The sequence below is a fragment of the Odontesthes bonariensis genome, chromosome 11 (genome assembly GCF_027942865.1).
Source record: "Odontesthes bonariensis isolate fOdoBon6 chromosome 11, fOdoBon6.hap1, whole genome shotgun sequence".
NCBI classification, from domain to species: Eukaryota; Metazoa; Chordata; class Actinopteri; order Atheriniformes; family Atherinopsidae; genus Odontesthes; species Odontesthes bonariensis.
The window spans coordinates 35923366-35945783 of record NC_134516.1 but is presented as its reverse complement, the minus strand read 5'-3'; the positions used below and the strand labels follow the sequence as shown (position 1 = coordinate 35945783).

The 22418-nt window shown below is 44.2% G+C and overlaps 1 protein-coding gene across 1 annotated transcript in view; it reads right to left on the bottom strand.

Moving 5' to 3' along the window:
* The window catches only part of anos1a (anosmin 1a), a 94209-nt gene extending 74557 nt beyond the window's left edge, over nt 1-19652 (bottom strand). The window contains exons 1-2 of the mRNA XM_075477034.1: nt 19467-19652; nt 1527-1574 (exon numbers count right to left, since the gene is read on the bottom strand). Coding sequence (XP_075333149.1) covers nt 1527-1574; nt 19467-19652 — 234 coding nt within the window. The remainder of the gene's footprint in view (nt 1-1526; nt 1575-19466) is intronic.
* Nucleotides 19653-22418: the final 2766 nt, after the last annotated feature.

Here is a 22418-nt window from a genome sequence, read left to right as displayed (position 1 = left end):
GCTGGTTCTGTTCTGGGGACGACTGTGGAACCTCTGGAGACAATAATGCAATGAAGGATTTTGCATAAAATCAAGAGAATTATGGACAACCCTGAACATCTTCTCCATGAGACTGTTATCGGAAAACAGAGTCTCTTCAGTCAAAGGCTTCTTCAGTTTGGATGCAAAACGGACCGCTACAGGAAATCATTCCTGCCCACAGCCATCAGCATCTATAATAACTCCTTGATTTAATTTACATCAACATTTAATTTCCCTCTGGGATAAATAAAGTATTTTTGAATTTTTTTTTAATTATAGGGATTATAGGGAATTATTCACTGAGTCTGGTCCATTTTTTCTTTAGCACAAGTTTCTTGTGTTTACCTTAAATTTGCGATCCTTTTCTGAGCTCATGAACACAACTATGAGCAAAGCCGTTCCAACTTCTGATCTTTTTCATGTTTTTCCGTCATTTTATCCACATAAAAACAATAGAAAATCAGTAAAATGGACGTCAGTAAGAATCAGTAAAACATCTGTCCATCAGATGTGGATTCTTCAGTGTTTGAGTGGCCAAGAACTGGGGTTCATCTCTGTTAGTTTCATCTGTTCGGAGTTCAGAGTCCAGAAATAATCTGTCTCCTCGATAGCCAACAGTCCTCATTATTACCGGCATCATTCAGTCCCATCTACATCCATCCCCCCCCCCCCACTATCGTTACCATCCCATCAACCTCTGCAACCGACCATTAATTTTAGTTTAATCTTTGAGATAACACTTCAAATTCAAATGGAAATACACCTTTATATCACTTCAAATAGTACATCTTCTGCAGTGAGCAGAGACACAATTTGATATATTATGTGTTCTTTTTTCAGCGTGGTGGCGATTAAGAGGTTAAAGGTGCCGACAAAAAAGAAGAATATCCTGCCCACAGAGGACCAGAGCTGTCCCAGCCTTATGCAGAGACTTTTACTACATCATTGTCTTCGGTGCTGTTCTGCCTGAGGGCAAAGAGATCAGAGCACATTCAGAACTGCTCCTCAGCATTGTCCCTTGTGCACAGAGATGCTCTGGATTTATTAATCCTGTCAGGATATTACTAATGCACACACAGTTGTTCAGAGAGTGCTGAACTCCTCCCTGAGATGCTCTTTCATGCCGCCGTATATATTCTTACAAGCATCTAAATGTTTTGGGAGCAGGTTGTAGTTTCACTCCGAACGGCATATCATGGAAATGTTCTTCTGTTGTTGGGAGCATCTATTGCCTGAAGTCACCAGCACCACCAGCTGCTTACCTCACCTGGAAGGGCGGTGTGGAACAGTCGCTCAGTTTCCCAAAAGGGAACTGAGTCAGTAACTGAATCTAAGACCAGAGCCTTTCTCATACAGCTCAATAAAAGTGTCAAATTGTTAAAAAAAAGAGGATGATATGTCACCTTTAACTTGGAATATTGCTTTGTTCCATTTAAGTAATAAAAGAAGCAGAATTGCCGCTGTCCTTTAGAAAAAGACGAGAAAAGAAATGGCAGGTTACGTACCTTGGAGCACTGCTTATCCTTCTGACACCAATCCAAGGATCCGGTGCTCTGAAGAGGAGAAAAAACAGATAAATGAATAAAATACAGAGGAATATCATTTAAAGGCATGGTTGGTAATCCTGTTCAGAAACACATTTTGTAATACTGGGTGAAATGGTCCGTCTGTCCTGAGAGAAATCTATACAAGATGTATTTAGAAAAAGGGACGAAAATAATCAGACCTCTGTGGCAGCTGCAGGACTGAGAAAAAGCTGACCAATCCGAGATCAGCGTCCCGCTGATCTCGGATTGGAGCGCCTACAAAAACCAATCAGATGCCTCTGCTTTCTGCCTACGCCCCCCTCTGTCGGCTCCCTGCTCCGTGTGCGCATGCGGTTCTACCGGCTTTGGATGACGCACTGACGGAATGGGGAGGGGGGGGTGGAGCTTAGAGGAGGGGACACTTTCGAATCTTGCTAGCTCTCTTGCTAGCTCTCTAGGATTACCTACCATAGCTTTAATGCTCTAATTATGGCTTAGTGCTGTGACAGTTCAGAGGGAGCAGTGTAATTACAGTTTGTAATGACGCCATAACACATAGTTTACATTTTCCATTTCTGTTTGAGGACCATTTCATGTGCAAGCTGAAAGCCATTGATAACGATCAAATGATCTGGACGTATTCATCGCTGTCACAGGGACAAATGCTGCTGTTTGATCCTGAACTCTGACAGTGAGCTTCGAATGTAGATGACATGTCTATGACCCAAGTTTAGCTACTTCGTTCAGATCATCAAAGGATTCAATAAAGACAAAAACATGTCTTAATATGATCTGTTTGTGGTTCTCCGGACCAATCAGTTGGATCCTGTGAGGTGAACCTTTCCCAGGAAACAGCCTGTATTTTACTCCTCCTGTTTCAGAAATGGAAAGCCATTGATCCTGACCTCAGTGATGACGTGTTGCAGTGACACGCTTCCCCAATCAGAGAGAATAGGTAGGTGTGGTGGTACAGTCATGTGAAAAAGAAGACACACTTTCTGCCTGTTCTCAGGTTTCATGAATAAGGACTTTGAAAAAGTGGATCCCACCAGGTCTTAGGATGAAATGAGTATGACCTCATAATACACCAAGTCATGTATATCACAGATACTAAGTGTTCGAAACCGCATACTACATACTACATACTCATCGATCAGACAGTATGCAGAGCGTTTACCCACAATGCATTTCGCTCCTGCCCGAGCCGAAATCAGCCGGCCTGAAGCTGATTTCGCTTAAGCTCTAAACTCTGTAAACTTTAGCAACATTTGAAACATTTTCAGGTGAGAAAGTAGTCGTTTAGATCCCCAATGTGTTGAAAACCTGTCAAAATACCGGGTATTCACAATTTTGTTACCACAAATTCGGCGCTACTAAAGCTAGCCGTAGTGAGCAACGCACTTCTGGTTATTTTCACAAAATAAAATACCCGTTGCCTTTTATCATAGGGAAAGCTATTACGGTACAATTGGTGCTTTTGTTTTGAAAACAGGAAGTGAACCTACCCTCGTTGTAGCTAGCTTGAAACTGCCGTTTTGACAGCAAATGACGATCGGCGACGTCATGTTACGTTGCATCTTGGGTAGTTTGAGTATGAGTAGTAACCTCATGATGCATACCCAACATTTAGGAGAATCTAGTATGCATCTGGGAATTTCTCGCTTAATCAAACTAGCATACTGACTCAAAAAGTTAGTAGGAGTAGTAGGAGTAGTAGGAGTAGTATGCGGTTTCGAACACAGCCTGAATGTAAAAGCAGTGTGTGAAAAAAGTAAACCGCATGAGTCAGCAGATTCTGAACTTTCTGCTTCTAAATTCAGACAAAACTGAAGTCGTTATCTTTGGACCTGAGCGCTTCAGGGACAAACTTTCTGGTTATATAGTTCCTGTAGATGGTATTTCCTCGGCTTCTGGTCCTACAGTGAGGAACCTTGGAGTTATTTCTGACCAGGATCTGTGTCACAGCCACTGCTGCTACTCCAGGGCCAGCTTAAGTGTTTCTTTTCTTTTCCTGGTTTTTCCTTCCACCAGCAGGAGGGGATGCCATGCTGCCCTGACACACCAGTTTTCTATTGTTTGTTAATTATTCTTCCTTCTATAAATATTTGGTTGCTTCCCCTTTTCTTTGCCAGATTGTTTTTGCATTAACTGCATTATCCTGGTCTTTCAGAGTTATCGTCTTGTTTCATGTTTCTGGAAGTTTGGAATATTGGATTACGTCATCCTAAAATAAATATACTTTGGATTACCATCTACTTCACCTGTCTCTGTGTATCCGCTCCGGGGTCTACACTTCTCATCAAATCGTGACAGAACAATCTGGCCATTATGGACTGGCTGCTCGTGATACAAAGTCTGTGCATCAGGCATTGGCGGCTCAGGGCGCCTTATTGAGACAGCATGCCCAGGACCTCAGGGGCATAATGGATACGCTGGAGACTCTGAGTTCCAACGTCGCTGTTGTCTCTCTGAGGCTGGAACAAGGGCATCTTCAACCTGATCCATTCCCAGTAGCTGGTCCACCGGCGCCTTCACCTCCTCTCCGTGAGCCCCATCTCCCGACGCCAGAACGCTACGCCGGGGATGTCGGAGCCTGTGGACCTTTTCTGCTCCAGTGTGCTCTGGTTTTTGAGCTGCAACCCCTGATGTATCAGTCCGACAGCGCCAAGGTGGCGTACATCACCAGTCTCCTCACCGGACAGGCCGCGCAGTGGGCGTTGGCTATGTGGGAGGGCAACTCCCACATTTTGTCCGCTCAGCGGTTCTGGTGGCCCACACTAGGCCGTGACACCAAAGAGTTTGTGGCAGCCTGTTCCATCTGTGCCCGAGGTAAAGCCTCTCACCAACGACCTGCTGGTTTACTAAATCCTCTTCCTATCCCCACTAGACCATGGTCCCACATCGCACTAGATTTCATCACTGGATTACCTCTGTCAGCAGGTAACACCACCATCCTGACTATTATTGACCGTTTTTCTAAGGCTGTGCACTTTGTTCCTTTAACCAAGCTCCCTTCTGCTCTTGAAACGGCTGAATTACTGGTTCAACATGTCTTTCGTCTCCACGGCATTCCAATGGAGATGGTATCAGATCGGGGGCCTCAGTTCTCCTCCCAAGTCTTTTTGTGGTGAGTTGGGGGCGAGGGTGAGTCTATCATCCGGGTACCATCCTCAGACCAACGGCCAGACGGAGCGAGCCAACCAGGACCTGGAGGCTGCACTGAGATGTGTGTGTGCTCGTAACCCATCCTCCTGGAGTATTCAGTTACCGTGGGTGGATTACGCCCATAATTCTCTCTCCACATCTGCCACTGGTATGTCACCTTTCATGGTTATGTTTGGTTTTCAACCCCCATTATTCCCTTCCCAGGAGGATGAGGTCGCCGTCCCCTCGGTTCAGGAACACTTGCGACGGGTTCGCAGAGTGTGGCTGGAGGCCCGGGCCGCTTTAACTAGGTCCGCTGCCAGGAACCGCGGCCTGGCTGACCGCCGGTGTTCTCCCACACCCAATTATCAGCCTGGACAGATGGTGTTGTTATCTACCAAGGATCTGCCACTGCAGGTAGATTCCCGTAAGCTGGCCCCCCGTTATATTGGACCTTTTCAGGTGGTCAAGGTTATTAACCCCACTGTGGTTCGCCTTAAACTCCCCAACTCCCTTAAAGTTCACCCCACTTTTCATGTCTCACTGTTAAAGCCAGTTTCCTCCTGCCGAGCCCCCTCCTCCCCCCCTGGTTGTGATGGCCACCCTGCATTCGCTGTCAATCGGATTTTGGATGTGCGTCGACGTGGCAGAGGTTTTTGTTTTCTGGTGGACTGGGAGGGTTATGGGCCAGAGGAATGCTCTTGGGTTCCCCAACGGTTCATTCTTGCCCCTTCCCTTATTTCCGATTTCTACAGGGCCCACCCTAACAAACCCGGCGCACCGCCAGGAGGCGGTTGTCGGAGGAGGGGTACTGTCACAGCCACTGCTGCTACTCCAGGGCCAGCTTAAGTGTTTCTTTTCTTTTCCTGGTTTTTCCTTCCACCAGCAGGAGGGGATGCCATGCTGCCCTGACACACCAGTTTTCTATTGTTTGTTAATTATTCTTCCTTCTATAAATATTTGGTTGCTTCCCCTTTTCTTTGCCAGATTGTTTTTGCATTAACTGCATTATCCTGGTCTTTCAGAGTTATCGTCTTGTTTCATGTTTCTGGAAGTTTGGAATATTGGATTACGTCATCCTAAAATAAATATACTTTGGATTACCATCTACTTCACCTGTCTCTGTGTATCCGCTCCGGGGTCCACACTTCTCATCAAATCGTGAATATCTGTCCTCTGACTCGTGTATAAAACAGGTTTCTTGGACTGACTTCTTTCACTTTGGTAATATTGTTAAAATCAGGAACATCCTGTCTCAGAATGATGCAGAAAAACTGCTCATCCTCATCCAAAACATTCAAATGCTTCTCCTTTCCTGTGCTGATCTGTCAGTAAGTCTGACATCAAGTCATGTGGAACTCAGAGGATTGTTTGAGTTTGCTCTGGTGGCTTCATCTCTGAAGCACATCCAGTTCCACACACTGTTCTCTGAATGTGTTGGAGCTGTCCGGTCCAGTTGAAGATCCCCCATTATTACCAACTCACAGGCGGCACAAAGTTACTCATTTAGAGCCGCTGCGTGGCCTTATAACCCTTCCCAGATTGATGGGCAGCAACAGCTGCTTCTCTGAGATCATTGCTGTTTCCTTTCCTCCTTGGCATCGTGTTAACACACATGTCCTTGTACCTGAGCACCTTCAGAGGAATGTGTTTTTTCTTTGTTAAGCCACTTAACTCTGACCTGTGAACCATTCAGGCAGGAAAAAGGCTCCTAACTCAAGGGATGAACCAGTGTTGTGTCCACACAGAACAGACAACTTAGCAAAGAAGCCATTTTAAACTGGATCTTTAGGCACTTTGTTCCCAGCAGCCTGTCACAGAGACACATCATTTGTTCCCATCTCTTTAGCTGCATCTGTGAAAAACAGCAAAGATAACACAGTCTGACAGACAGAAAACAGGATTTCTGCAGCAACAAGGTGATTCCCAAAGAGCTGTGAGTTGAAAACTTGGCATATCTCAGCATTGTGTGCAGTGTGTCCTTAAAACATTTGAGGAAACTGGACAAGTGGAGGACAAAAGAAGAAGTGTCAGGCCTAAAGAACTATCTACAGCAGATGAACAGGATCTGAAAGTGATGTCCTTAAGAAAGAGGAAAAAATCCAGCAAAGACCTGACACAGGAGCTGAGAGATGCATCTGGACCATCAGCTGATCCATCTGCTTTTGGCCCAAGCCTCATCAGAAATGGGCTCCATGGAAGGGTGGCTGTCAAGAAGCCGTTCTTAAGGAAGGGAAACAGGGAGAAAAGGCTGAGCTGTGCCAAAGGACACAAGAAGTGGACTGAAAATCAGTGGCAGCAGGTCTGATGGAGGGATGAATCCTCCCCAGAGCCCGGAGTTCAACATTACTGAAGCAGTGTGGGATCATGTTGGCAGAGAACGGAACAAAAGGCAGCCCACATCCAAAGAAGAGCTTTGGGATGTCCTTCAAGAAGCCTGGAGAACTATTCCTGAAGACTCCTTAAAGAAAGGACAGAAAGCTAGTCTGAGAGGGTTCAGGCTGTGTTGGAGGAGAAAGAAGCTCAGAGCAGAAATTCACTTTAAAGGGACACTGTGTAATTTCTTCCCCCATCTAGTGGTGCAATTTTATTTTGCAAAGTCGAATGAATTTGCTCTCTAGCGCCTCGCGTTTTCAAATGTGCGTTGCAACTTGTTGAACTACGGCAGGCGGTATTCTAGAATGCGCCGCTGAGGGTGGCAGCTCGTTGGAGTAGCTCTGTACCTCACATTGAGATTTTTTCTTTTTTCTAAATTTCATTCCTGTTTTTTCTTGGAAGAAATTGCAACTGTTCCTTCCTACCTTGGATGCTGTGCAGCTGGATTGATTTTTCCAAATACTTTTGTATATTTTGCTCTTTTGTTATGATGCATAACCACAGCAACAAGGTGGTTTACATCAGGGAGCAGCTGATTAACATTGGAAAAGCAGAAATAATTCGACAACTGAAGCCAGAAATCCCACTGGAATTGAAAAGGAGGCGTCGTGGATGCAGAGCAGGAGCAAAGAGGAGAGAAAGAAAGAAGAAGTTCAAACCATCTCTGCCATCCGTCATCATGGGAAATGTAAGATCATTAGCTAACAAGTTGGATGAACTTCTAGCCTTGACAAGGACTCAGCAAGAATATTGGGAATGTAGCATTATGTGTTTTACTGAGACATGGCTGCAGGATCATATCCCCGACTCCAGCGTCTCTCTGCCGGGCTTCCTGACTGTACGAGCAGATCGAGATTTAAAGAGTAGCAGGAAAAGGAAAGGGGGTGGATTGGCAGTGCTTGTCAACAACAGATGGTGTCACACAGGACATGTTACTGTGAAGAGTCGTCTCTGCAGTCCTGACATTGAACTATTGGCAGTAAGTTTTCGTCCATATTATTTGCCAAGAGAGTTCACCAGTGTTGTTTTGGTGGCTGTTTACATTCCACCCTCAGCTGTTGCCGACACTGCATGTGATGTCATCAGTTCCGTTGTTGCTAAGATACAGACACAACACCCCAATTCTTTTGTGGCAATATCTGGTGATTTTAATCATGCCTCATTCTCTGCTACACTGCCAACTTTTCAACAGTTTGTCAGCTGCTCTACCAAAGAAAACAAGACATTGGATTTGTTTTACACAAATGTCAAGGATTCATACATTTCCAAATCAAGACCTCCCCTGGGTAAATCAGATCACAACCTTGTTTTTCTCTGTTCAGCATATAAACCCCTTGTCCAGAGACTACCTGTCACAAAAAGGACTGTTAGAAAGTGGTCACATGAAGCTGAAGAAGCCTAACAGGGTTGTTTTGATGCAACCGATTGGATTTCTCTTTGTAAGCCACATGGAGAGGACATTAATGCCATGACTGAGTGTGTGACTGACTATATAAACTTCTGTGTGGACAACACCATCCCCACCAGAACAGTGAGATGCTTCCCTAATAACAAACCCTGGATCACCAGTGAGCTAAAGGAACTATTGAACAAGAGAAAAAGAGCCTTTAGGGAGCGAGACAGGGAGTTACTGAGGAGTATACAGAAGCAGCTCAAAGTCAAGATCAGAGAGAGCAAGGAGGTGTATAGAAAGAAGCTTGAGAGTAAACTGCAGAGGAACAATATCAGAGATGTGTGGTCAGGAATGAAGAAGATCACAGGCCTCAAGCAGAGGGAGGATCGGATGGATGGAAGTCTGGACAGAGCAAATGAGCTGAACACATTCTTCAACAGGTTCAGTTCAGGAACAAGCTCACCATCCTCCCCTCCTGTTCCCAGCCAAAGAGACATCCCACCCTCCTCTGACCCACAGCTTTCCTGTAACATCTCCATCTCCACCTCAGTCATGGATTCTTCTGCTTCCACTAGTTTGTCTTCAACCCAATCAGGAGATGCTGCTGTCCCCTTTGCCTCCCCCTTCCACTTTTCTGTTTCTAGAAGTCAGGTGAAGAGGCAGTTGGAGAGACTGAACCGGAACAAGGCTGCAGGTCCAGATGGTGTCAGCCCCCGAGTCCTGAAGGCCTGTGCAGAGCAGCTCTGTGGGATTCTGCAACACCTTTTCAACCTTAGCTTGACCCAAGAGAAGGTACCACTGTTGTGGAAGACATCCTGTCTGGTTCCGGTACCAAAGAAAACTCACCCTTCAGACATCAATGACTACAGACCTGTTGCCCTGACATCCCACATCATGAAGGTCCTGGAGAGACTCCTGTTGACCCACCTGTGTAAGCAAAACAGCACATATCAGGACCCCCTGCAGTTTGCTTATCGCCATGGAGTTGGAGTTGGAGTTGAAGACGCTATCATACACCTGCTTCAACAAACCCACCACAAAGCAGGTAGCACTGTGAGGATCATGTTCTTTGGTTTCTCCAGTGCATTTAACACAATTCAGCCTGATCTGCTTCGTCTGAAACTCCAGAAGACTCAGGTGGAGGCCTCAACAATCACCTGGATTAATGACTACCTGACAAACAGACCACAGTTTGTCAGACTGAAGAATTGTGTGTCTAACCAGGTGATCAGCAGCACAGGAGCGCCACAGGGGACTGTACTCTCACCATTCCTTTTCACTCTGTACACTTCAGACTTCCAGTACAAGTCAGACTCCTGTCATCTACAGAAATATTCAGATGACTCTGCAGTTGTCGGGTGTATCAGAGATGGACAAGAAGCTGAGTACAGAGAGCTGGTGGACCGCTTTGTGGCATGGTGTGGGAACAATCATCTCATCTTGAATGTTAACAAAACAAAGGAGATGATTGTAGATTTCAGGAGAAACAGGGTCAGATCGAAACCCCGTTTCCATCATGGGAGAAGAAGTGGAGGTGGTTGAGGAATATAAATACCTTGGTGTTCATGTGGACAACAGACTGGACTGGAGACACAACAGTGAAGCAATCTACAAGAAAGGACAGCGCAGACTGTACTTCTTGAGGAAGCTAAGGTCCTTCAAGGTTTGCAACAAGATGTTGCAGATATTCTGCAAGTCTGTTGTTGAGAGCGTCATTTCCTCTTGCGTCATCTGTTGGGGCAGCAGCATCAGAACCAGGGACCTAAAAAGACTCAACAACCTGATAAAGAAGGCTGGTTCTGTTCTGGGGACGACTGTGGAACCTCTGGAGACAATAATGCAAAGAAGGATTTTGCATAAAATCAAGAGAATTATGGACAACCCTGAACATCCTCTCCATGAGACTGTTATCGGAAAACAGAGTCTCTTCAGTCAAAGGCTTCTTCAGTTTGGATGCAAAACTGACCGCTACAGGAAATCTTTCCTGCCCACAGCCATCAGCATCTATAATAACTTCTTGATTTAATTGAGCTACATCAACATTTAATTTCCCTCTGGGATAAATAAAGTATTTTTGAATTGAATTGAATTGAATTGAATTGAATTGAATGTGTCAAGATTCAAGGAGCTCACGTTGCCTTTTCAATTCTCTTTTTGGCTTTTTTGGCGACGAGGATCCCTTCTCCTGTGGCGTGGCATAACTATGGTCTTCCATTGCGAACTAAAGTGCAGGCCATTCAGGCTGGTTTATACCAGAGAATGTCTAATGGCGTAGACGGGCTCTGTTTTTACCTGCGTGCAAACGTGACGTCAAAATGGGGAAAGCGCGATTCGAAGTGCTTTATATCCCTCTCGGCACTTCGTCGTTTTTCATAGCCTGGAAGGACATGGCAGCCTCCATAGAGCTTGCCCGCTCTATGTAGATACAGACAAGTTATTCTTCACTCAAGAGGATAAGTGAGATTGTTGACAGAGATAATTTTACACCAATGAGGACTAATTTAAGAATGAATATGTTGATTTGAGCTAATAAATGACTTAGTATATTACACAGTGTCCCTTTAAAGCTGCTCAGAACTGAACCAACTCTGCTACGGCCTCAGATTCTGGGTTTAGATTCATGGACAAACTGCTTTCGCCTTTTAGAGGGAACAATTGTGTTGTATAAAATGCTGCATTTACAGTTCTAATAGTATGTTTCAGTAAATACCTCTGTCTATTTGGCATTTTCCTGTCAACATATGTTGAAATGAACAGAACAAGCAGAGAGACTGAATGTGTTGGGGACTACCTTCAGCTGCTGAACATTTTGGTGTTCCAGCGATCAGATGAATGCCCTGTTGTTGCCTGCTTTGTTGCTTTTTCCTTTGTTTGGCCTTTGGTAATACACCAGTGGTTATTTCTTTGTTTAATTCACCACCAGAAGCCCACTTAGATGGTTTTGCAGATATCTTTCACATAAAACGACTCTCTTTCGGACCAATCTGAGATAGATAACAGCCAAAGTATGGTTCACAGTGACTGAAGAAAGCTGCTGATCTGCAATTCCAACCGGCTGCAGCCGTTTGCATGAAATAGAATAAAAATACATTTAGAAGAAACTCTGGTTATCTCATGGAGTTGTCACCACAGATGGAGACTGTAACGCTGAAGCAGCAGGAGCTTCTTCGTCCCTCTAAACTTCGTATCACATCAGTGATCCTCTCACACTCCTGCTACTAATCAGCTCACTTCTTCACACTGCGGCTTCCAGACAGCATTTGCTCACCAAAGTCTTAAAAATGCGTTGGGGACTGACTAACTGGCTATTTATCTCTTCATATTGTCATGTATTTCCTTCAAAATGTTGTTCGTCAGGTGTAAATGTAGTCAAAGGCTGTGTTCGAAACCGCATACTACATACTTGCAAACTGCATACTTCCATACTACATACTACATGCTACATACTACATACTACATAGGACAAAGATGGCGGCACACAGAGTTGCAGCGGCCCGGAGCTCCCAACGCTGGCATATGTTTTTGTTTATTTTGGTAGCACTTAGTATTATTTCAACAAGTTTTCAAACACTGACAGTGAAATACAGCCGAAATGAACTTTTAGAGCTCAACGACGCAGCATTTCGCCAACTCCCAGCGGATTTCGCCATCCCTGCCGAGATCACCAGATGACCATCCAGCACTCCCGGGTCCGATAAGCGGAGGAGGAGACGCTGTGAGCGGTGGCAGAAGAGGGGAAAACACGGAGGAGTGTGGGCTAGGCTCAAGGCTCACCCATTCAAACCCCCGCTTCCTACCATCTTCCTCTCGAATGCCCGTTCGATCCACAACAAGATGGACGAGATCCGACTGGAACTAGCCTCAGAAAAACGGATTAACAACTGCTGTAGCTTAATTTTTACGGAAACCTGGCTGGATAACACGACCCCGGCCTCGGCCATCGAGCTAACCGGACGCACTGCCTACCGAGCGGACAGAACAGCTGACTCGGGTAAGAAGCTGGGAGGAGGTCTGTGTATCTATACCAATGACTTGTGGTGTACAAATGTCACAGATGTTGGCAAAAATTGTTGCCCCGACGTAGAAGTTTTGCTGCTCCAATGTAGACCGTTTCATTTACCATGAGAATTTTCTGCTGTTTACATCTGTGCTGTTTACATCCCACCCGACGCCAATGCTAAGCTAGCTCTAGCTAGGCTACAGGACATTGTAAACAAAAGCCTGGTGGCACATCCAGACAGTATCTTTATTGCGGCGGGGGATTTTAATCACGCCGATTTAAAGGCTGTACTTCACTCTTTCCATCGCAATGTGAAATGTGCTACTTGAGGGAGGAACACACTTGATCAAGTTTACACCAACATAGCCAAGGCCTACAGAACCCAAGCGTACCCCCACCTGGGTCTTTCTGATCATGTTTCGCTCCCCCTGCACCCTTGGTACACCCCCAAAATCAGAACTAGTAGGCCTGAAGTCAGGTCTGTCAGGATTTGGCCTGTGGACGCCATCCCTAGGCTCCTGGACTGTTTTAGCTCCACAGACTGGGACATTTTCAGTGGTCAGGGAGTGCAGACACGTAGGTCCCTGAATACATTTTTAGTCACAGTCCTTGACTACATAACCTTCTGTGTGGACATTGTTACATCCTGGAAGCAGATCCGTGTCTTCCCAAACGTCAAGCCTTGGATGACACCAAAGCTACAATCACTATTACAAGCCAGAAATGCAGCGTACAGAACCGGTGACACCAATGCATACAGCGCAGCAAGATCAGCGCTGAAGCACGGGATCAGATCTGCCAAGCTAGCATACAAAACCCGCATTGAAGCACAGTTCAGCAGCGCGTCATGCCCCCGGCAGCTGTGGGAGGGCGTCAGGGTGATTACGGACTACAAGGGAAGAACAGCCCCCCCTGTCAACGGCACCGCCGCTCTAGCGGAGGAATTAAACATCTTTTATGCACGGTTTGACAGGGACAACAAGGACCTGGTGTCGCCCCCCCTCCCACCTGACGGCTCCATCTTAGTCCTGTCCACTCATGAGGTCAGACTCAGCCTACACAACATCAATGCCAGAAAGGCGGCGGGCCCAGATGGGGTCCAGGGACAGGTGCTCAAAGACTGTGCAGCTGAGCTAGCTCCAGTCTTTACCACCATCTTCAACCTGTCTCTGGCCTCATCCTGGGTCCCAGCATGTCTCAAGGCAGCAACAATAGTCCCGGTTCCTAAGAAACCAAATGCTGCAGGTCTGAACGACTACAGGCCTGTGGCACTCACCCCTATCATTGCAAAATGCTTTGAGAGACTCGTCATTAAATACATTAAAGCCTCCATACCGCCATCATTAGATCATAATCAGTTTGCTTACCGGAAGAACAGGTCGACAGAGGATGCCATTGCCATTGTGTTTCATACTCTATTAGAACATCTCGAGCACAAGAACACATATGGAAGATTCCTTTTTCTCGACTTTAGCTCAGCATTTAACACCATACTGCCAAACAGGCTACACAGTAAACTGCACACACTTGGTCCGAACACTACACTATGCAACTGGATTCTGGACTTTTTAACACACCGTACACAGCATGTAAGGATTGGCAAGCACATTTCCCGCACCCTGCCCATGAACACCGGGGCCCCCCAGGGGTGTGTGCTCAGTCCACTTTTCTACACACTTTTCACTCATGACTGCTGCTCCCTCTCACCATCAAACCTCATTGTTAAATTTGCAGATGATACAACAGTACTTGGTCTCATCACTGGGAACGACGAGACCTCATACAGGAGGGAGGTGGAGAGTCTGGTGGAGTGGTGTGGTGACCAAAACCTTGATCTGAACACCACCAAGACCAAGGAGATGGTCATAGACTTTCGTAGGGCCAGACACCCCCCACATGCTCCACTCGTAATCGGAGGGGAGGAGGTGGAGAGGGTGTCTAATTTTAAGTTCCTGGGCGTGACTGTATCTGACAACCTGTCCTGGGGGATCAACATCACCTCTGCCGTGAGTAAAGCACAACAACGCCTCTTTTACCTCAGGAAACTAAAGTGGGCAAAACTCCCTCAAGGACTAATGGTTAACTTCTACCACTGCGCAGTAGAGAGTGTGCTCACCTACGGGCTACTGGTGTAGTTCTCCAGCTGCACCAGAGCAGACAAGGAGGCACTCCACAGAGTGGTCAAGGCTGCGGGGAGGATCATTGGGAAGAGCCTCCCGGAGATCTCTGCAGTCTTCACCTCCCGCTGCCTACGCCGGGTGAACAACATCTTAGTGGACCAGTTCCACCCAGCACACCATCTTTTCCAGCGACTGCCCTCTGGCAGAAGATTCCGGTCCATCCGCTCTAGGACCAGCAGACTGACCAACAGTCTGTATCCACAGGCTGTCAGACTGCTGAACAAACAACCTGCCCCTCCCCACTTCCAACTCCCCTCGGTAACACAACTCCACCATAACCACCATTAATAACTGTTAACTGGACTGCATTGCTGCATTGTACACTACTTACCATCTACCGCAGACAGCAGCCCCCTGCCCCGCCCCACTTCCAACCCCCCTCGGTAACATATCTCCACCATAATCATAACCATCATTAATAATAATTGTGAACCGGACTGCATTGTTACACTGTACACTACCTACCATCTATTGCAGACAACAAGCCCCCCCCCCCAACGACAAACCTCATATTCAACTGCACTAGCACTATTGCACTTTGGGTAATGTTATTTAATGTGATTTATATTATTTGTTATCATTTCTTTTCATATTGGGTGGGGTATTTATTTATACTTGAATGCCAGTGGTGATGGTGATGCTACAAACAAATTTCGTTGTAAACTCTGTTTTAACAATGACAATAAATAATATATCTATCTATCTATCTATCTACTTCCATACTGCATACTCATCGATAAGACAGTATGCAGAGTGTTTACCCACAATGCATTTCGCTCCTGCCCGAGCCGAAATCAGCCAGCCTGAAGCTGATTTTACTTAAGCTCTAAACTCTGTAAACTTTAGCAACATTTGAAACATTTTCAGGCGAGAAAGTAGTCGTTTAGATCCCCAACGTATTGAAAACCTGACAAAATACCGGCTATTTACAATTTTGTTCCCACGAATTCGGCGCTACTAAAGCTAGCCGCAGTGAGCAACGCACTTCCGGTTATTTTCACAAAATAAAATACCCGTTGCCTTTTATCACAGGGAAAGCCATTACGATACAATTGGTGCTTTTGTTTTGAAAACAGTGAACCTACCCTCGTTGTAGCTAGCTTGAAACTGCCGTTTTGACAGGAAATGACGATCGCCGACGTCATGTTACGTTGCATCTTGGGTAGTTTGAGTATGAGTAGTAACCTCATGATGCATACCCAATATTACGGAGAATCTAGTATGCATCCGGGAACTTCTCGATTACTCAAACTCGCATACTTACTCAAAAAGTTAGTATGAGTAGTAGGAGAAGTATGCAGTTTCGAACACAGCCCTTGACAAAACCAATTCCTGGGAGTTTCCTTTTCCAACACACTGAACTGGTGATGCACCAATGCACACAGCTGCAGTGAGCTGGGCTGGGAATGTTCACAACATTGAAAAGCACTCAGAGTTTAGCTTTAGCACAAATGTATGTGGTGATACTGTAAATTTAGTATCACTCCTACTGCCTGCTGCGGCTCCACCGAAGCGTGGAGTGATCTGTGCACCTTAATTAGTCTTGACAAAGCTCAGCCCTCCCTTCGATGACCCCCAACCACAGAGGACACAGTTTAACTCAGCTCACCATCAGTCGTGCTCTATTTATTTATTGACAGATCAAGTCAATGTTTGAAAGACCACACAAGGTCTGACTGGTGTTACTGTATGTTAAAATCATTTCCAGCTAAGTGTTTCATTCTTTTTTTTTCCTAAACATATATTTATCGGTTTTTCATGTTAATATAACAACATCCAACAATTTAATCATCCAAAACATATGGCAGTAAAGAAAATAATAATTAAATGATTAAAAAAGATACAATAAACCGCGGTAATTAGTCAGCAAATTACTGTGCAATGAATATGAAATAATAATAATAAAAATAAACAAGTAATTAAACACGTATATAAATAAAAATAATAATAATAATTATAAAAAATCAAAATGTAGGTTACAGCTTGCACTCCCAACAACAAATTAAATCATTTTCATTATCTCATTCTCCCTCCCTCAACAGTTCCAGAAATATCCTCCAAGTATCATGAAATTCAGAAGCCCTCTTTCTTTATTTTAATCTTTCTTTCTTTAATTTATTTAATTGTACAGGAGAGATATACGTTCGCATTATCCAATTAAATTGTATCATTCTCAATCGAGTTTTGATGGTTTGAGTGTGTATTTTTAAACATATTTCACTCCATTCGATGAGTGTAATATCTTCTTGTAGGTCTCGTATCCATTGCTGTCTCTTACTATCAGAGGTTTTTAAGTGTTTGTTTCTTAAAAGTGTTCCTAGCAGTAGCTGTGGAATGATAACATAGACTTACAGTGTACAAAACTACATTTATTGTATCATAAACAACACATTAATAGTTTGAAAATTGATTGAAATAAGAGCGTGAGGAACATGTCCAACAAAGAGGCAGAAAGCCTTGCTTTCATAATTTAACCAAAGGCAGAGATAACAAACTGCATAAAAAACTCAAACAGAAATCAGGGAGGGACGAGCTGACGAACAGAGAAACCACATATGTGCCAAAGGACCAACGAGTGGCCAGAGAGCTACAAGTGCTGGGAGCATTGGTGAGTCGAGTGACAACAGGTGAGGGATTACCAGGAAACAGGTGTGCATGAGACGGGGGTCAAACCCAGAAAACTAAGGACATCGAGGGGTGATGACGAGAAACAAGAATCCAACAAGAAATGGGACGCTGAAAATATCGCCCCAGAAGCAGATTTCAGGTTAAAAAAAGGTTTGTGTAGTAAATCCCGGTAAATCAGCGGGACGATGACAAACTTCACAAGCGAGGAGCAACTTCCACCGAATTTGGTGAGATCCTTATTTATCTACCCGTTTGCAAGAAGGACAATGGAGGAGAAAATCCGGATTAAGGAGCTGGGACTCGACAAGCCCGACCTTATGATCAACCAGTAGACCAAGGAGAAAAATAGAGTACAGTCTGCAAGTTTTTGCAGGAGTTTGAGCGCAAGTCGTGGCTGACAGGCTGTGGAATAGCCAATGCACTTTTCTGTTTTCCCTGCATTCTTTTTAAAAGTGACAAATGTGAATTAACGTGGACACAGTCAGGACAAACCGAACTGAAGCACCTCTCCGAACGCATCAAAAAGCACGAACAATCAAGAGTTCATATGGAAAACTGCGTCATCCAGCTGTGTTTATATGTGGTGTTTGTAATGTGAGTTGACCAGATAAAAAAACAAACTGTGACAGATGACTTTCTACTTCTTAATTTACCCATTGAACGGGTCACTTCAGTCATCATCGCTACTGTTGCCCCCCCTGAGAAATTTGCAGGAGTTTGCTGGACTAAACCACAGCAAAGACTCAGAAACCAACACACCAAATCACCTGAACCACGATATTTCCCGAAATATGATGACACTGTGTTCCTAAAAGGTTAATGAGAAAGGGTTTCACAGTTCAGTAACCAGTAAAACACTGTCATTAGCTCACTTCTCTTAAAGCAGGAGTGTCCACATGTGGTCCTGGAGGGCCGCTGTCCTGCAGGTTTGAGATGTTTCCCTGCTTCAGCACACTTTAGGTCCACTTTCAGCCCACTTTGGACTTAAATGCTGGGCACTGGCTCCAGAAGGTGAGCTGGTGCTTCAGAGGTACAGTTTAGTGAGCTTAATGTGAGCTTTGTGGGCTTTTTGGTTCAGTGAAGAGGAATACATGCAGTCACAAAGACGTGGAGGAATCTGCATTCACAATATAATCTGTATAACAAGCTGTCAGTCAGCTTTAGGCTGTTTGTCGACCTTTTACAGAAACTGGCTGACTATCACCAAAGTTATTAGTACTATCGCTCCTGTTACCATGGTGAATACCACCATTTCTTAACAAGAAAGGACTCAAAGAGGTGTTTTCATGTAGTGATGTTAAAGCTTCGGATCATTGATCATCTCATTTGAGCCTCTGGGTGTAGCTGTACCTCACATAAACATTAGGGCTGGGCGAGTTAACTCGTTAATTATTTAATGCCGATAAATATTTGATTGTGTATTAATGCAGTTTTTTTAAAATTATTATTATTATTTGGGGTTTTTGTGCTTTTAATGGATAGGAAAGTTCAGAGGGACAGAAAGCAGGGGGAAGAGAGAGGGGGAACGACACGCAGCAGAGGGCCGTCCGATGCGGGACTCGAACCGAGGCCAGCTGCAGCGAGGACTATAGCCTCTGTACATTGTACTGTACATGTTACACACATATGGCAGCACATTTAAAATAAAGCTAAATGCTAAAAGCTATACACTACTTTTGGATTCATTTTTGGATTTTGCGTATAAATGCGATTAATCGTGATTAATCAGGGAAATCATATGATTAATTAAAAGTTTTAATCATTGTCCAGCCCTAATAAACATGCATTACTGTCTCATTATTATTATTATTATTATTATTCATGAACCAACCATGAGAAGCCCACCTAAATCCCGCTATAATCCCACTGTTTGTATATTTAAAGGGGACTTTATACCGTGAAATGTTGTTTTCCACATCCTTAAACATATTACTGTCAGTTTGATTCAAAGTCACCACTGATTTACCTTAACTTCATCAAAGCATGATGGTCAGATCACTCAGATCTCACCTGATAAACTCCCATCGCATCATATCTGCTCTCCACATGCTGACAGAAAGCAGACACCACGCTGTAACTAATTACTATTCCGCTATTTTTAAACGGAGTTTTTATGGAGATTAGGAGAAGTTTGGCGTAAAAATGCAAACTCCTGATTGAGGAACTTATTTACTGCGGTGACCGTGAGGCGTCCTTACCTGCGGAGGCGTGGAGCGCGCCTCTGCGCTGTGCAAGCTGAGGCAGCGCGACGCACAGCGCGCCCTGGAAACACCTTTCGACCAGGACTCATCCCCATCAGCGTCAGGGGTCTGTCCTCTGGCGCAGACCCCGGTGCTGTAGAGGCAAATAATCCACGTAAAAACACCGATGCTCGTGGTCAGCATCTTTCTTCCTGGGATGAGGAGAAAAGCTGATGTAGTGCCGAGAGATGCTGTGGAGAGTAAACTGTTGGAAGTGACGCCAAACTGCACGGCAACAGCCTGAGGAGGAGCTGCCAGCCAGAAAGCTGTATGTGCAGATATACGTTACTGACGATGTGCTGGAATAAAATAACCAATTAACCACAGAAAAGAACATTTCCGATTATAATCCAGCTCAATTAAATTAGCCTAAATCTCCTATAATGCCAATGTATGAAGAGTAGCTTAGCTAATAAAACCAAAAAATTGCATTTAATCTAATTTAGTGAAAGACTTTAGATTTGTAATATTTTAAAGATTTTAATAATCAAGAGAGTAAAAATGTTCTGGTTGTTTTGGCAGGCTCCTTGGTTTGAACGCTGGGTTGCAGAGACCACCACGGGTTTTATTAACGAGTTTCCCTTTTTTAGCTGAGATGGTGTGAATCCAAATGAAACGTTAGATGGTGAAATGGTTAAAGGGATAGTTCGCCTCTTTTGACATGAAGCTGTATGACATCCCATGTTAGTAATATCATTTATGAACATTTTCTTACCCCCGCTGCGTCCTGTGAGCCGAGTTCCAGCCTCGTTTTGGCATAAAAGTTTTGACGAAAGTAGTCCGGCTAGTTGCCTGGGGTTTAAAAAATAAAGCATTTTGCTTCTCAAAACAATATGCGTTCAAAAGAGTAATACATTTGCATCACAAAATCGTTCTCCAGGAAACATGTTCCTGGCCTCGTTAAGTGCTTTTCAATCGATTATCCTATTGAATTTTGGGCTTTTGCAAGGCCCAAAATTCCTAAGACCGGACCTTGAAGACAAGGTCCTGTTTAAAACAAAATAAATAAAATAAAATAAAATAAATAGAGTCTGGCAACAGAGTAGTATGTGTGTCTAATGCCTTCGGCATTGGCACCCATAATAAAATGAGAAGAAAATGTCTTTTCTGATCTGTAGACAGGTTGAAAGTGAGCTCCAGCACTGTTACAAAGTATTTCCTCTGTTTTAACGGTTAAAATCCCTCCTTCCTGTTTTCAGTGCACATATTTGGGTGTGTGGAGTCAGCGCCGACTCAAAGGTCAGAAAAAACACAACACAATCTTTTTGTTTTGGGCCCTCTAAGTTTGAACGTATACTGATCAGATTTACAGTGTAAACTTACGTCACATATCAAGTTAACTCCACCTCCTCTGCTTAGCTTTAAAAGCTTAGTCCTGCCAGCTGGCATTCAACCTCCTATACTGATGAAATCAGCCCGACATAGAACTGTTCTGTTGTCAGCTACCCCCTAACCCCAGAGGCTATAAGAAGCCAGTGGAAAGTCTCATTATTAACCAGAGTGCTGCAGAAAGGTTTGACCATAATTTAGTTTTGGGAATGCTGACTCTTGTGTTCATTTTTTTTAATTAACAGGTGTTTGTCTATCTTAGATTTGGACATATAACCATGAAAAATGTAAATACCATAGTCTCTCCTGCCCCTGTTCTTAAAAACAGCAACTTCAAAACAGCATCCATCTCCCCCACACACTTTGCACACACAGAGAAAAAGGGTGATCATTTCTGTACTCAAAAGGTACATTAATCCGAAAAGTACCCTGGAAGGTACAGAAATGGTCCTTGAGGTAATAACTGTGGACCTTTGTTTAATTTTAACGGTACAAATTCATGGCTGATAGCAAAAGGTGCATAGGTGTACTTTTAGCAAACTTAAGCTACAATCAAATGGTGCAGCAACTCAGTGCTCACCAAATCTCAATTTAAATATATAGTTGTATTGTTGGTAATGGTAACAGCGTTGTAATAGGGAAACAGTAACTTACTGATTACTCTATACTGAAAAAAGTAGCGCTGTTAGTAACGCCGTTATTCCACCCTCCTGTCATTACTTCAACGAACCAACAGAGGTCGGGGTCACAAAATCCTCGCCCTCTGGAGTGGATTCCTACAATGCATTAGAAGTTCAGACGGCGGATATATCGACCACTACTCCTTTATCGTGCTTGTCCACAGATGAGCTTATTAAAAAAATAACTGAAGCCGGAATACAAATGAATGATGAAGAGGCAAGGAAATTTAAGGGTAAGTAACATTCCTGTTCACACTACTGTAGGTAATTTACTTTAACTAGCCTAATTCAGGCAATATACGTTAATGTGAGCTAACTGCTAACATTAACTGCTATTTCTCGTACATCTGTACTCTCAGCTAAAATGAAACCACCCTCTTGACATCCTTCCAACTTTACTGTCTATTGAAGCCCTCGATTAAATGACCCCTTGTACTGTATCGACTCTTGTAAATCCGTCTCTTTCAATTGGCTCTGTTACCAACTGTTTTAAACCAGTACAGGATGCCTCTCAGCCAGTCGGCCCATTCCAAACCATCCTTCATGTAGAAGATCTTTGATTGTGACGACCGCACCTGCAGCCACACAGCTGGGTCTGTAACTCTTTAAAATAATGAGTTATTTTCATATGTTGTGATACATTATTCTTTACATATATTTATTGCACATTTAAATTTGAGATGCACAAGTTCTCTTTGTAGCGCGCACATTTAGTTGACTTTTGTATTTTCTTAATGTTTTTTTTCTTTTATCTGTGCTGGGGAGGCTGTTAGGCAGCTGACCTCTGGGATAAGAGGCTTTCTGGAGCAGCAGCATGAAGCGCTGATCGGGCCATACCATGAACTGCTGATTTCTGAATTATTTACTGATTATTTACATCTTGTTTGATAAGAATCAACAC